Genomic DNA, 13,212 nt, shown 5'->3' with positions numbered 1-13,212 from the left:
TCACTATAGTGTTTACTGTCCCTTAACATGCTTAGGTTTAAAAGCTTAGCTCACTCGCAAGGCCTCTGGGAGCTTTCCCACATTTGGAATGCCACACAGGGTTTTACCCTAATGACTGAAAGTCCAAGTAGCTTGGTGTTTTAATAGGTGTGGTCAGCTGAAAGAGTGGTGTCTCAATTATGAATTTTCTAAAATAAGAAAAAAAAATGCTTAATTTAGACAATTAGATATGAACACTACACTTCATAATAAATACTTCTAAAAATGTAATTAAACAAGGGTAGCATTTACTATTTCTGTCTTTAAGCATTAACGCAACCATTCAGTGCTTGATTGAATACTCTTTTGGTTAAATCCTCCTTGTACTTCATCTTTTAAACTAGAAGCATTTCCCAGGACCACCAGCAACAGCGTGACCTGAAGCTGTTAGAGACAAGGTCATAGGCTCCACCCCAAACCTACAGAGTCAAAACCTGCTTTTAACAAGATGCCCATGTGGTCCACTTGCATATTAAAATTTGAATAACCCTGTAAGGTATAGTAGTCCTCCTAGGTGGTCTCCCATCCAAGTACTAACCAGGCCTGACCCTGCTTGGCTTCCGAGATCAGACAGGATGGGGCTTGTTGAGGGTAGCATGGCTGTAGACTGTTTTATTTTTTTAATTTAATGTAAATTTTTTTTTACCTTATGGATGCGTTGTTAAGAAAATCAGTTAAAGGCTTTGATTGTCCTAGTATTTCTTTTTCCTCTTCTGAAAATTCCCTTGGATAATATTGCGTAGTAGCATTTTTAGGATATGTCCTAATATATTAAAAGAAAATTGAATTAGAAAAATAGATCAAAGAAAAGCATGCATAGGTCATGACAGTATTAAGATATTTTATATTTAAATTCTATATATTGAATTTTTCTTTATCCTAGATCATTGATATTGATGGCCATTGAAAGTATGTGTATATTTCTCTCAAGCATAATCAATAAGCTTATTTTTTTTTAACAAAATTATTTAGATATCATTTTAAAATGACAGGAAGTTTTTTTAAAAGAATATAAGGAACTCCCATATACTCTTCATTCCGATTCATCAATTATTAACTTTTTGCCACATTTGTTTATTATTTTCTCTCTCTCTCTCTCTTTCTCTTTCTTCTCTCTCTCTCTCTTTCTCTTTTCATTTAATTAAATCATTGTTTTTTAACTGGTGCAATCCTGCTCCATCCCCACAACCTGGCAACATTTGGCAACGTCTGGAAACGTTTTTTGGTTGTCACAACTAAGAAGTACTGTTGGCATGTAGTGGGTAGAGTTCAGGGATGCTGCTAAACACCCTGCAATACACAAGACAGCCACCTACACAGATAATAATCCAGCCCAAAATGTCAGTAGTGTTGAGATTGAGAAACTCAATCTCAACTAGGAACAATTTACATTAAGGCAATAACGGCAACACAGTCCCTGGAGGAAAGCTTATTCCAACCAGTCTGTTCTCAGCGCTCACCTCCACCCCTGAACACAATGCAATGCGTTGTACCTCTGGGCTTTATCAGTCTCACCCACTAGATTGGGTAGCTCCTTGGTCTATGGTGCGGGACTATATAAAGGTCAGATGACACAGTCCATAAGAGTGTGCACTCTGGTGACGGGTTGCCTGGCTTTGAAGCCCGATTCTATCACTTACTAGTGATGTGACCCTGAGCTAATTATTTAACCTCTTTGTGCCTGTTTTCTCATCTCAAAATGAAATTCGTAAAGTACCTAGATACCTAGATCATAGGGTTATTGTAAGGATTGCCTGTGTAAATATATGCTAAACTTTTAAAAATGTACTTAGCACATTTTTGGTGCTCAATAAACTATTAAGTTGTATTTAATCTGTGTTTGTTGAACAAATGTCAGTAAATGTCCCTGTGAGAGGCAAATATATTAAATGGAGAGTAGTAAAACAGAGTGGTAAAGGGAGTTTTGCTTTATTTAATAGAATAATTAGAATAATTCATCCCTTTCCCTCCCCCCACCTAGGTCAGTATCCACAGCAGATGGCAGAGTGATGGAAAGAAAGAACATTGGTATTGGAACCAAAGAGACTCGGGTACAAATCTTAGTTTCATCTTTTAATTTATATCCCACACCAGTACCCTCTAGTTAGGATTAAGTAAGAAATTCTATGGTACCTGGTAGTTTCATCAAAGTAGCAACATGACCAAGAGTCACTTTTATTTTTTTAAACATGATTTGTTTTGTTATTTCTCAGCAAATTTATTCACTATTGCTTCAAATTTAAGTTTGTTCCAAATATCAAGCTTTCATTTTTAACCTCTTTGACTCAAGTTCTTTATTTGTAGAATGGAGATGATGCCTACCTCAGAGGCAGTTGTAAAGATTAATTGAGTTGATGTGTCAAAGTACTTAGAAGAATGCCTGGTTTAATATAATAATAGATTCCTACCTAACCAATCTCAACTCAAGGCATTTTTTTCCTTTGCTCTCCAATACATACTACCTGCCTGGTTCATCTTACTTTAATACCTTATCATCTGCCTGTCTCTTGCTTCAGAACTCTTGCTAAGTTCCCTACTGTCCATCACAGAGAAACCACTTCTCTGTCTAACTCTGCAATTCCCTCCGTTGTACCCAAGCTGGTCTCCTCATGGTCCCACGCAAACTCTGTTCTTTCCATCCCCTAATGGGTTCAGATCATTTTTAAAAATTGGGGTTGATTATGCTGAGTGAAATAAGTTAGAGAAAGATAAATAACATATGATTTCATGTATATGCAAAATCTAAGGAATAAAAAGAACAAACTAATCAAAGTCTCACAAATATGGAGGACAATCTGATGATGGCCAGAGGGGAGGAGGGTTGGAGGGCTGGGAGAATGCGGTGAAGGGTTAAAAAAGTACAAATTAGTAGTTGATAGATGGTCATGGGGATGGAGAGCATGGCGTAGGGAATGCAGTTAGCATTAATGTAATGGCTAGGTGGAAAGCCAGAAGAGAGAAAGAGAAAGTAGGGGGATTGTTTTATAAACTATATAAAGGTCTAACCAATGTACTGTATACTTGAAACTAATAATAAAATAAAATTTAAAAATTTAAGCCGTTTCTTTTTTTTCTATGTCTCCAAATCATAGTCAACACTTATGGCTTATCTTCTAAATCTAAAATTCTTTCAAAATAAGAAAACATTTTAAATGCTAAAAAAATGCATAGCTTAGCTAAATATATCTTAAAATTTATACAATATTCAAAGCCTAGCTCAAGCATCCCCTTGTCAATCTATTTCACATCAATTCATTCATTGGACAAATTTTAATTAAGAGCTTGATGTGTGAAATGATATGGTTTGTAGCCTCAAAGTGCTCAACTAAGGTAGATGGACAGGTCAGCAGACAAGTACAATATGAGTTCTCAGTGCTACGACAGATACCTGTCAGCGCTAGTGGGGTCCCAGGGGAGGGAGTGATCAACACTACCTGGTGTTTCCAGAAAATGACAGAGAAGGGAGCAATGAACTTAGAGTGAAGAGGGGTTCCCCAGAGGGACAAGGCAGTGAAGGATATTTTCTGCAAAGGAACAGCATTGGCAAAGACAGGAAGTTGTGGAAGAGCAAGTGCTCTGGGAGATGGAAGCAGCTCACAGGACTAGAGCATAGAGAACTTGTTTGGGAACGGGGGGCGATGAGATTGGAGAGGCCGATGGTGCCTTATCATAAGGGAAGAAGGATCTTATATGCCATCCCAAGAAGGGCTCTGGATGGGATGAGGAGCTAAAGAAGAGATTTAGGCAGTGAAGTAACACAATCTGATTTAATATATAAGAGTGATGACTTAGGTAGTAGAACAGAGCAGTTAGGAGGCAATGGTAATATTTCAGGTGAAAGCAGTACTGTAATTATTAACAGCATCTGCCACATTTCCACTTCATAGTTTCTATTGCCTTATATACTTATATCTCATTTTCCCATTAAGATTTTCAAAGGCATTGTTGAGTTGTAATAAGATCTTCCCAAATTGAATTACTCTGTGGAACGATCTATATCATCAATGTCAATCCATTTCTATTTATTTTAAAGCTCTCAAAATAATCATGGACATTGCTAGATTTTACTGTAATTGCCTTTGCAAATACATAAACCCATCGCATACTTACCATCTTGTCTGAGTACTTGTGTCCGTGATTTGGGGAACTACTTGCATGCCAACATCTTTCTCAAGTTCCTTAATGGTAAAATTTTTATCTGGGTAGGCTGTACATTCAATATAGGCATCTTTTATACTGGAAGCATTCTGGTCACGGAACTTGATTGGTGCACCAAATTGACTTCGTTTTCGAGAAATCATATATGTAATCTGCAACACAGGTAAGCAGTAAAGGTAGCATAATCAAGTACCTGGAGAAAATTGGATGTGTGGAAGACAATGCAGGTGTTCTGCCCAGATCTTCTTAGATATCTTTGTGTACTTTCTGTGTACCCCTCCAGCTTTGTGTGCTTTCTGTTCCCATGGCCACCATCTGCTGTTCTTCCCGGAAGCACTGCTCTAGGGCTATCAGGACCACTTTGCCCACAGGTGCAAACAACAGGAAGTGACTGGCTATTTGCATCCCAACCCATGACGGACTGGCAGGAGACATGAATAAGCCCATCTTCTTTGCTTCTGCTTTGGACAGCTCTGCGGTCCTAAGTTCGAATTTCCCTAGGGGCTCAGGCTGAAGCCTTCCCTCTGTTGAGGTTTTGCAGGGCTTCTGCCGTGTCCTATTCTGATGCTTTTTCTATTCTCCCATGGAGCACTTTCAAATAAATCACTTGCATTCACACCCTCCTCTTAGGGGCTACTCTGGCTGTGCCACTGTATCAGTTTCCTAGTGCTGCGGTAATCAAGTACCATAGACAGGTTAGCTTAAACCAACAGGAATTTATTCTCTCACAGTTGTGGAGGTTAGAAGTCTGAGATCAAGGTGTTGGAGGTTCGTTTGTATTCTGAGGACTCTGAGGGAGGATCTGTTTTTTTTTTTTTTTTGCCTCTCTCCTAAGCTTCTGGTGACGCCAGCAAATCTTGGTGTTCCTTGGCTTGTAGATACCGCACTCCAACCCCTGCATCCTTCTGTTCTCCCCATGTCTCTGTGTCTTCACAATGTCCTCTCTTTATAAGGAACCCAGTCATATTTGAATAGCACCCTCCCATTTCTTAACAGGGTCATATTCAGAGGTACTAGAGGTTAGGACTTCATTTTTTTGGGGGGAACATAATTCAACTAATAATACACACTTAAGACAATGATCATTCTTCTATCAAAAGGAAAACCACATGCCCATAGCAAACATAGCAAACCTTACAGATCCTTCAAGAATAAGTGACATTCAGCTCTAGGGAGGTAATGACTAGAAATAATATTTAAGCCTCTGACCTGCTTCGTAGATTCCTTAACTGATTCTTCCTCAACTTCTTTTTCACTACCCAAAGAAACCCATGGTTTAGAGATAGGTGGCTTATAAACAGGAATGTCTTCAGGAAAATAGTCTTTAAATTCTTTATATTCTTCTTGTTCTTCTGGTACTTCTGGGGGCTAGAGTGACATAAATAGCATTCTAAAATATATGACCAATTTTTATGTTATAGCTACATGTGTATATTTTGCATTAAACATTACTTTTATCTAAATTCATTAGGCAGTTTCTCATTATTTTTTTCTTTGTTGGTTCACACTTTTCAATTATAAGAAGGAAACTAAGCAAAAAGAAAGAACAAAGAACAAAAAAGAAAGATGTCAAGGATATAGAGAGCAGATGAAAGAAGAAAAATATGGGAGAGTAAAAAAGAAAAAGATACGTGATAAGAATAAAGCATGTACTGCACAGCTTTATAAATATGGAAACTAAAACTCAATGTAAAATATAAAACTAGTTCTCTGATTTAATAAAATTTCTTTGATAAGAGGGTTGTAAGTATGAATAAACATGGTATTCATTAATTAATGAGTGAAGTTTTTAAATCAAGACGTCCATAAGGAGTATACAGAGACATATATCAATATATCTCTATATCTATCTATCTATCATCATCATCATCTATCATCTATCTATAAACAGAATGTGTCAATAAGTGAACAAACTGATACATTGTGTTATAATCATAAAATAAATTTCCATAAAGCAGTCGTAATGAACAAACTTGATTTACATATATATGATATCTGCATGTATCAACATGGATAGATCCTAGAATTTTATAATTCAGTAAAAAACAAAAGTTGTGGAACCATTTATATAATTACATGTGACTTTTAAATAAAATAGTAAAACACATTATTTGTGGAGCATACATATATGGTTAAAATATAGAATCATGGACAGGAGGGATATATAACAATTTTTTAATAATGGTTCTTTATAGAGAGAAGTGAGGAAAATGGAATTAGGGAAGACACAAGAGGGAGTGAAAAATTTATTATAATATTTTATTTCTTTAAAAAATTGAAGTAGGTATGATGATATTAAAATTTGTTAATTCTAGATATGATTGTGTGGCTATTATACTGTTCTCTGTACTTCTCTATACATTTGAAAACATTTCACTATACAGTCTTACACTACATAGTGACATTTCAGTCAACAACGATGGTCTCATAAGATTATAATGGATCTAAAAAATTCCTATCAGTTAGTGACTTTGTAGCTGTGGTAATGTCCTAGCACAATGCATTTCTCACATGTTGGTGGTGATGCTTGTGTAAACAATTCTACTGGGTTGCAAGACATATGAAAGTATAGCACACACGATTATGTATAGAACATTACAAATTGATAATGCCAATAAAAGACTACTATGTTCCTGGTTTATGTATTTACTATACTATGCTTTTTATCATTACTTTAGAGTGTACTCTTTCTACTTATTTAAAAGAAATGTTTGCTGTAAAACAATATGCTGTATTACACCAAAAGCAGCCTCAAACATCTCGTTTACCACATCTCTTGATTACATCATTTTTGCTTGCGCTTGATTTAATCTTGTGTTGTTGTGTACAGTGACAAGCTGTATGTACAGGCTTGTAGCCTAGGAACAATAGGCTGTACCATATAGGATTGTGTAAGGGCACTCTATAATGTTAACATAACAAGGATATCACCTAATGATGCTTTTCTCAGGATGTGTGCCCATCATAAAGCAGCACAAGACTGTAATAAAAAAATTAAAAACACAGAAAAGCAATCATAAAAATAAAATTGAAAATGTTAATGCCAAGTCAAAGATTATTTTTAATTTATAAAGTGTTAGATATTTTTAAATTCTATGTTTTTCTTCATTTTTTATTTTTTTGTTTATTGGACAACCACTCAAACCCCTTTGTCGCCTTCAGTTTGACTAAATCTCCCCACAAGGATGCTAGATCAGAAGGCAAGTCTCAGAAAGCTGTTACCTTTCATGATCACATTGAACAAAACACCCTAAAGGAGAACTGATTTTTTTTCCTTTGGAAACTACCATTCTTTTATTTGCTGCTTTTCTCCCCATCGACTACTCACTGACCCAGTCATCCTTTAAAATTTTTGCTTTGAAATAGGCATAGCAAACATTTATGGAGTGCCTAGCTTTGTGTCAGGCACTATACAAAAGGCTTTACATTGTTTTAGTGCACTTAATTTTCCAGCTCTGGAAATGGACACTATTCGTGCTGTTTTGTAGACAAGAGAATCAGTAACCTATCCCAAGTCACAGAGGTGGCAAGAGGAGAACCAGGAATATGGCCAAGGAGTGGCCGAGAGCAGTGATACTCCAGATTCACTGTTTCTGCTCTCATTGGGTCAGTAAAGGGCAAATATGTAGAGCTACCTTGAGATGACTGATTTAGTTCATCCCACATTTACTGCTCACTCACTCTAGGTGCCAAAACAAGACGTAGGCCCCAGGGAAACAGGAGAACGAGAATAATCCTAGCAATGCATAAGTCTCCCCCAGAGGTGCCGTTTCCTTCTGACAATCAATAAAATGCAAGGGCTTGGGTGTGCTTACATTTAAATAGTTTTCCTTGCCGTCTTCAGTTCCAATAAGGTAAAAGTTAAGTCCATATTTGAAGTCTTTGTCATAAACAATCAGAAGCTCATCTCCAGGATATTCCTATAGAAATATAATCAGAAGAACAGGTTACAGAATATTTCACTCAAAAGCAACACAATATTCTTTTCTCTCAAGAGCACTTGGAACATTTTCCAGGATAGAGCATATGTTCAGCCACAAAACAAGTCTTAATAAATTTAAGAGGATTCAAGCATCTTTTTGACTACTATGATATGAAACCAGAAATTAACTACACAAAGAAAACTGGAAAATTTACAAATATGTGAAGATTACACAACATGCTCCTGAAGACGGAGAGGAGAGGAAGAGAGAAAGGGTGTTAATGAAGGTTAATGATGTTCAATGGTCACACAGTTTTTTGGACACTGATATGAAATTGATATTTTGTTAATCAATCATAAAAGATAACCATAGTGCTAATCTGTAATTAATAGCCCCAAACTGTAAAATTATTTTATTAACTATAAAAAGCTCTTAAAACACAATGAATCCAGAAAATTTTACCATGCAATTTTATTTCTAACAGGAAAAAAAGAAGCAGTTCTTCTATTTGGCATCGTGCTTTGTCATGTGTTTGGAGACATATCAGGACCAGAATTATGAATTAAACAATTAAAGCAGTATGGGAAGATTAGAGTAGATTCCTATTTTAGTTAAAACTAGGCAAGGATCATCTTTTCTGGGTGTGCAATAAGACAACCAGTCACTGAGAAGTGTTTGCTTCTCACAGAGGATCATCAAGCAGGATTTAAAAAGAGGTATGGACAAGCCAGCATTTGCCCAAAGTATGGCAAATGTCAGATCTAAACTCAGCAATCTCTTCATCTTTTGTTATTATGTACCAGGAACCCCTGGAGCAAGACAGAAAAATAGAGAAAGATGTTGTACTTACCTGAACAATTTTTTTGACTGGGTAGAAATCAGATACTGCAGCTCTGTTGTGAAAGTCTGCCAAAATATCTTGTTTTTTGATAAGTTTATAAGGTTCTTCATCTGTGAAGTCTTCATCTACTCGGCAGTTAAATATTTCTTGGGTCTTTGTAGTTAACACTAGAGGATAAATTTCTGGATGACCTGGGAAAAACAAAGCAGAATTTTGACATTAAATGTAACCATTTAAAATGTTAGTAATGGGAAACATGCAAAATGTTTGCTTTAAAAAATTGTGTTGATTAAAAATTGTTAAATAATTTAAAATCATTGTTCTTATTTTAAAGTAAGCATATCTATTATAAAAAAAAGTCAAAAAACAAAAAGAAAATAAAATTACTCATAATACTACCTCTCAAGAAAGAACCTCTATTAATAGTTTGCTCTATTTCCTTCTAGCCACTCCATATATATTATCTTATATGAAATTATAAATCCTGCCTTTAATATTTACCATTATGTTACAAGTATTTTACTTTGACCTTATGTAATCTTTCTAACTCATCATTTTAAATTAATGTAATTCTGTAGCATAATTTTTAATTGTTCCGTTATTGATAAATTGAAAAACATTACATATTCTTCCTCATTTATTTCCAATGATTGTAAATAACTCCATGAACAAATATCTAGTGTATAATTTTTGAATCACATTTCAAAATTATTTTCTTACAATAGACTTTTAAAGTGAAATTATTGGTCCGAAGGTATAATCATCGTTTTAGGCCCTGTCAACCTGTATTGCTTTCCTAAAGCATCCCCTCCCTCGCTTCCTCACCTGCTGCTCTCTCTCACTTAGGTGACTTCATTTCTTATTTCACAGAGAAAATCCTCTGTCTATACAGCACGGAATCCTCTTCGGCCTGCTGTCCGTCTCCACCTGCTGCACTGGCACCTCCGTTCTGCCCTTTTCTCCACTCCAAAGACCTGCCCGCCCATTTCCACTCTTCTCAGCCACTGAGACTCATCCACTCACTATTCCTCTCCCTTCGACTTTTCCTACCTCTGTGTTGTTTTCCCCTTAGCATGCCCATTTTAAAGAAAACTTCTCTTGACCCTATGTAGTTATCTCAGCTCCCCATGGTGCCGTTTTTCACATTCAAACTTGTTACTCGGTTCTTCACATTTTAAAGCTACTGACTTCCTAATTAGGTTGCATTAGTAAACCCTTGGAAATGGAGAGAAGGGTGAGGTAGGGTATCCCTTTTCTCTCTTCTGTTCCCTAGTCTCAGGATTGTCCTCAGAAGAGGAGGGAGGTGAGGTTCACGAGGCTTCCATTTCAGTTCTTGCTGTCCCTTTCTCGCCAACCCGGGCCTGTCCTGAGCAGTGGCAGGCCCTAGGATAGGAGATGGAAGAGGATAAGATATCATTTTACCTGTTGCCATCTCCTCTCTCAAGCCTTATTTTCTTACACTTCTTATTACCATCAGCTCCCACCACCCCAGTCTCAGCTCTGAATCTACCTCCAGAAATCCCTCTCCCAGCTCCATGCTACCAGGGTCCCAGAGCCCACTCCCATCTTCTTCAGACCTTGCACGCTTGGATGTCCTGATATCTCCCTTTTCATTTCTCTAAGGTGCACCGCCTGGGGAAGAAATGCATGTTGCCTCTCAAGTTGGAATTTTGAATTTATTGTCCCACAGAAATATTTACTCCTCACCCTAGAGGCTCTATGATACAAGTATTCAGATAATTTTGAGGTTTTAATGACTATATGCATAACACTGATTATATATGGAAATATATTCCAAATTGTAATCACTCAGCATAATAAACATTTGGAATACAAGTCGTTCATAAATTAGGGACAAACTGCCCATTTGTATCTCCCTCAAAATACTAACCCTAACTTTTGGAATGCAAGAGATGCTCAATAAGCAACTATGGATTTGGTTTACATACAAATTATCCTTTGAAAACATTCCATTGACAGGAATTTGTATAGTGTTTAATGAATAATAAAAGTTCTGCAATTTTGCCTTTACAAACCACTGAGTGGAACTGTTGAGTCTCATGCCAAGCTAGTGCCAGAAAAGAGGTAGTCGTCTTTCATAAGCGGAAGCACTCACAAAGACTAGAGGCTTTCTACCATCTAAAAAACAGGAAAGACAGTGACAGAAATTGTATTCTATGTCATCTGCCCCCACTAAACATACTTCAAATTCTACTAGCTGGATATTTTCCCTAGAATAATCCTTTCACATTAATTGGACTTTTTCAAGGCAACTTTAACATAGGATTTAACTTTTCTTGAAGTTAGTAAAACTAGTAGATTGTTTCTAGCTCCTACTGGTAATCAAAAATAACTTCAGGCAACTGGTAACCAAACTCCTATAATCTACTACCTTAATGCCCCACACAAACAATGGCCAAACTGAATGGAGCAAGGCCTGATGCTTCCGGACACCCCCAAGGGTCTCGGACAAAATTCAGTAAAAGAATTACTGTTATGTAGGCTTTAAGGCCCACACCGAAGACAAAAATCCAAGTAAATAACCATGAGGCTATGGCAATTAGCAATGAGATGGACTTTGGGCTCAGTTACAACTCCAGTAGAGTGTGATGTTGGTTGCTTAGGAGGGTGAGAAAGATGTTGAAGCAGCGGAGAAGACCTATGGGGTCTCCTGAAGCTTACAGAGGTCAAAAGTCTTGCCAAGAGGGCAAGACAAGCTGGATAGGGTGCTAGGCTAGGGTGGTGAATGAATAACGGTTACTTACAGTAACATCTGTGGAGTACCTGCTGTGTGCCGGGTGCTGTTCTAAGCACTTTTTGTGTATTATTAATTCATTTAATCTTTACAGCAACACTCTGAGGCAGTTACTATAGTTATCTCCATATTTTTAGATGAAGAAACTGAGATCCACAGAGTTCGAATAACATATCCAAGGTCAGGGGCAAGGAGCTGGAAATAGGGGAGCTGGGATTCAAACCAAGGTCCCTGCATTCTAACTACCATGCTATTGTTGGGGCCCAGGACAGGTTGCCCCAAGATATCCCTCAATGGCATGTCGATAATTTTGAATAAAATCACCTAAGAAGCCGTAGGAGCAGGAGGAGCTCTCTGACTCCTCATTGCCCCACTAAAAGCAGGAAATAAATCTCCATGATAGGTGCCCTTCCTAATCCTGAAGGACTGAGACAAACTTATTGCAAGAGTCATAAAATCCAGAGTCAAAAAAGTGTGTACAAACCTTGTAATGCCTTTACTAACTTACTACCCAAGCCCAAACTCTGTTCAGAGTCTTCATTAACCAGTACCCAAACCTTGCTTAGATTCGTTTATAACGAGCACTAACTTTCCTTGTCCTGTCAACTTTTCACAAATGTATTGTTTCTCTGTCTAAGACATATAGTAAAAGGTGTCTAGTTCGATCCTTTCTTTGAACTTCATTTTATGATCTGAGCATCATATTGTGATTCTCCTGTGCCCATGTATTGAATTTTTTTTTTTTTCCTGTTAATCTAGTCTTGGGTCAATTTTATCATTTTATTAACTAGTTCAGCCACAAGAACAAAAGAAGGGTAGAGTGGGGTATTCTCTCCTACTTTCCAAAACTATACTTTCTCTCAGGAGAGCACAGTACAGGGTCCTGCTCCTTCTCCACACACAGTCAGGAAGGTAATAGGGATTATATTCCATAGGATGCAGTGAATGGCAGTTATTTGCCTAACAGACTGATAGAGCAGGTGCCAAAGAATGACTCAATCAAGCTCTACATGAGGCACTCCTTATTTGCAGTCAGAAAATGCCTCCAAAAGTTTTCTGTGTACAAGGAAGAGACCTATGCAATACAAATCATTCCCTGCATATTGAAACAGAGTTAATTTAAATAACTCCCATGCATTTCATCTTTTTTTTTTTTTTAACATTTTGGTTGTTTACTTTTCAAAAAAAGTTTTATTGAGATATAATTGACAAATAATAAGCTGTACATATTAAAAGTGTACCGTTTGTTAAATATATGCATATACCCATGAAACTATCACCACAACTGAGATAAAGAACACATTCATAGTCCCCAGTTTCCTTCTGCTCTTCCCTCCCAACACCCATCCTCTCCCCTAGGCAACTGCTCATCTGCTTTTCATTACTATAGATTAGTTTGCTTTTTATGGAATATTTATAAGTAAAATTGCATGGTATATACTCTTTCTGTTTATCTTTTTTTAGTCAGCATAATCATTTTGAGACTCATTCATCTT

At 36.9% G+C, this 13,212-nt stretch overlaps 1 protein-coding gene across 4 annotated transcripts in view; it reads right to left on the bottom strand.

Annotated features, from left to right (window-relative positions):
- The window catches only part of DNAI3 (dynein axonemal intermediate chain 3), a 79,437-nt gene that overhangs the window by 40,103 nt on the left and 26,122 nt on the right, over positions 1-13,212 (bottom strand). For 3 of the 4 annotated variants that reach the window (XR_004955528.1, XM_036235747.1, XM_036235751.1), the window contains 5 exons: positions 8,971-9,152; positions 8,013-8,117; positions 5,407-5,565; positions 4,150-4,349; positions 686-802 (listed from right to left, as the gene is read on the bottom strand). Coding sequence is in view for 3 of the 4 variants with exons in the window: in XM_036235747.1 (XP_036091640.1) it covers positions 686-802; positions 4,150-4,349; positions 5,407-5,565; positions 8,013-8,117; positions 8,971-9,152 (763 nt within the window). In the remaining variant the exon portion in view is untranslated. The remainder of the gene's footprint in view (positions 1-685; positions 803-4,149; positions 4,350-5,406; positions 5,566-8,012; positions 8,118-8,970; positions 9,153-13,212) is intronic. The other variant, XM_036235752.1, reaches the window with a different exon arrangement.

This window comes from Rousettus aegyptiacus, unplaced genomic scaffold (assembly GCF_014176215.1).
Source record: "Rousettus aegyptiacus isolate mRouAeg1 unplaced genomic scaffold, mRouAeg1.p scaffold_m13_p_1, whole genome shotgun sequence".
Lineage (NCBI taxonomy): Eukaryota > Metazoa > Chordata > Mammalia > Chiroptera > Pteropodidae > Rousettus > Rousettus aegyptiacus.
This window is presented reverse-complemented; position numbering and strand designations above follow the sequence as displayed.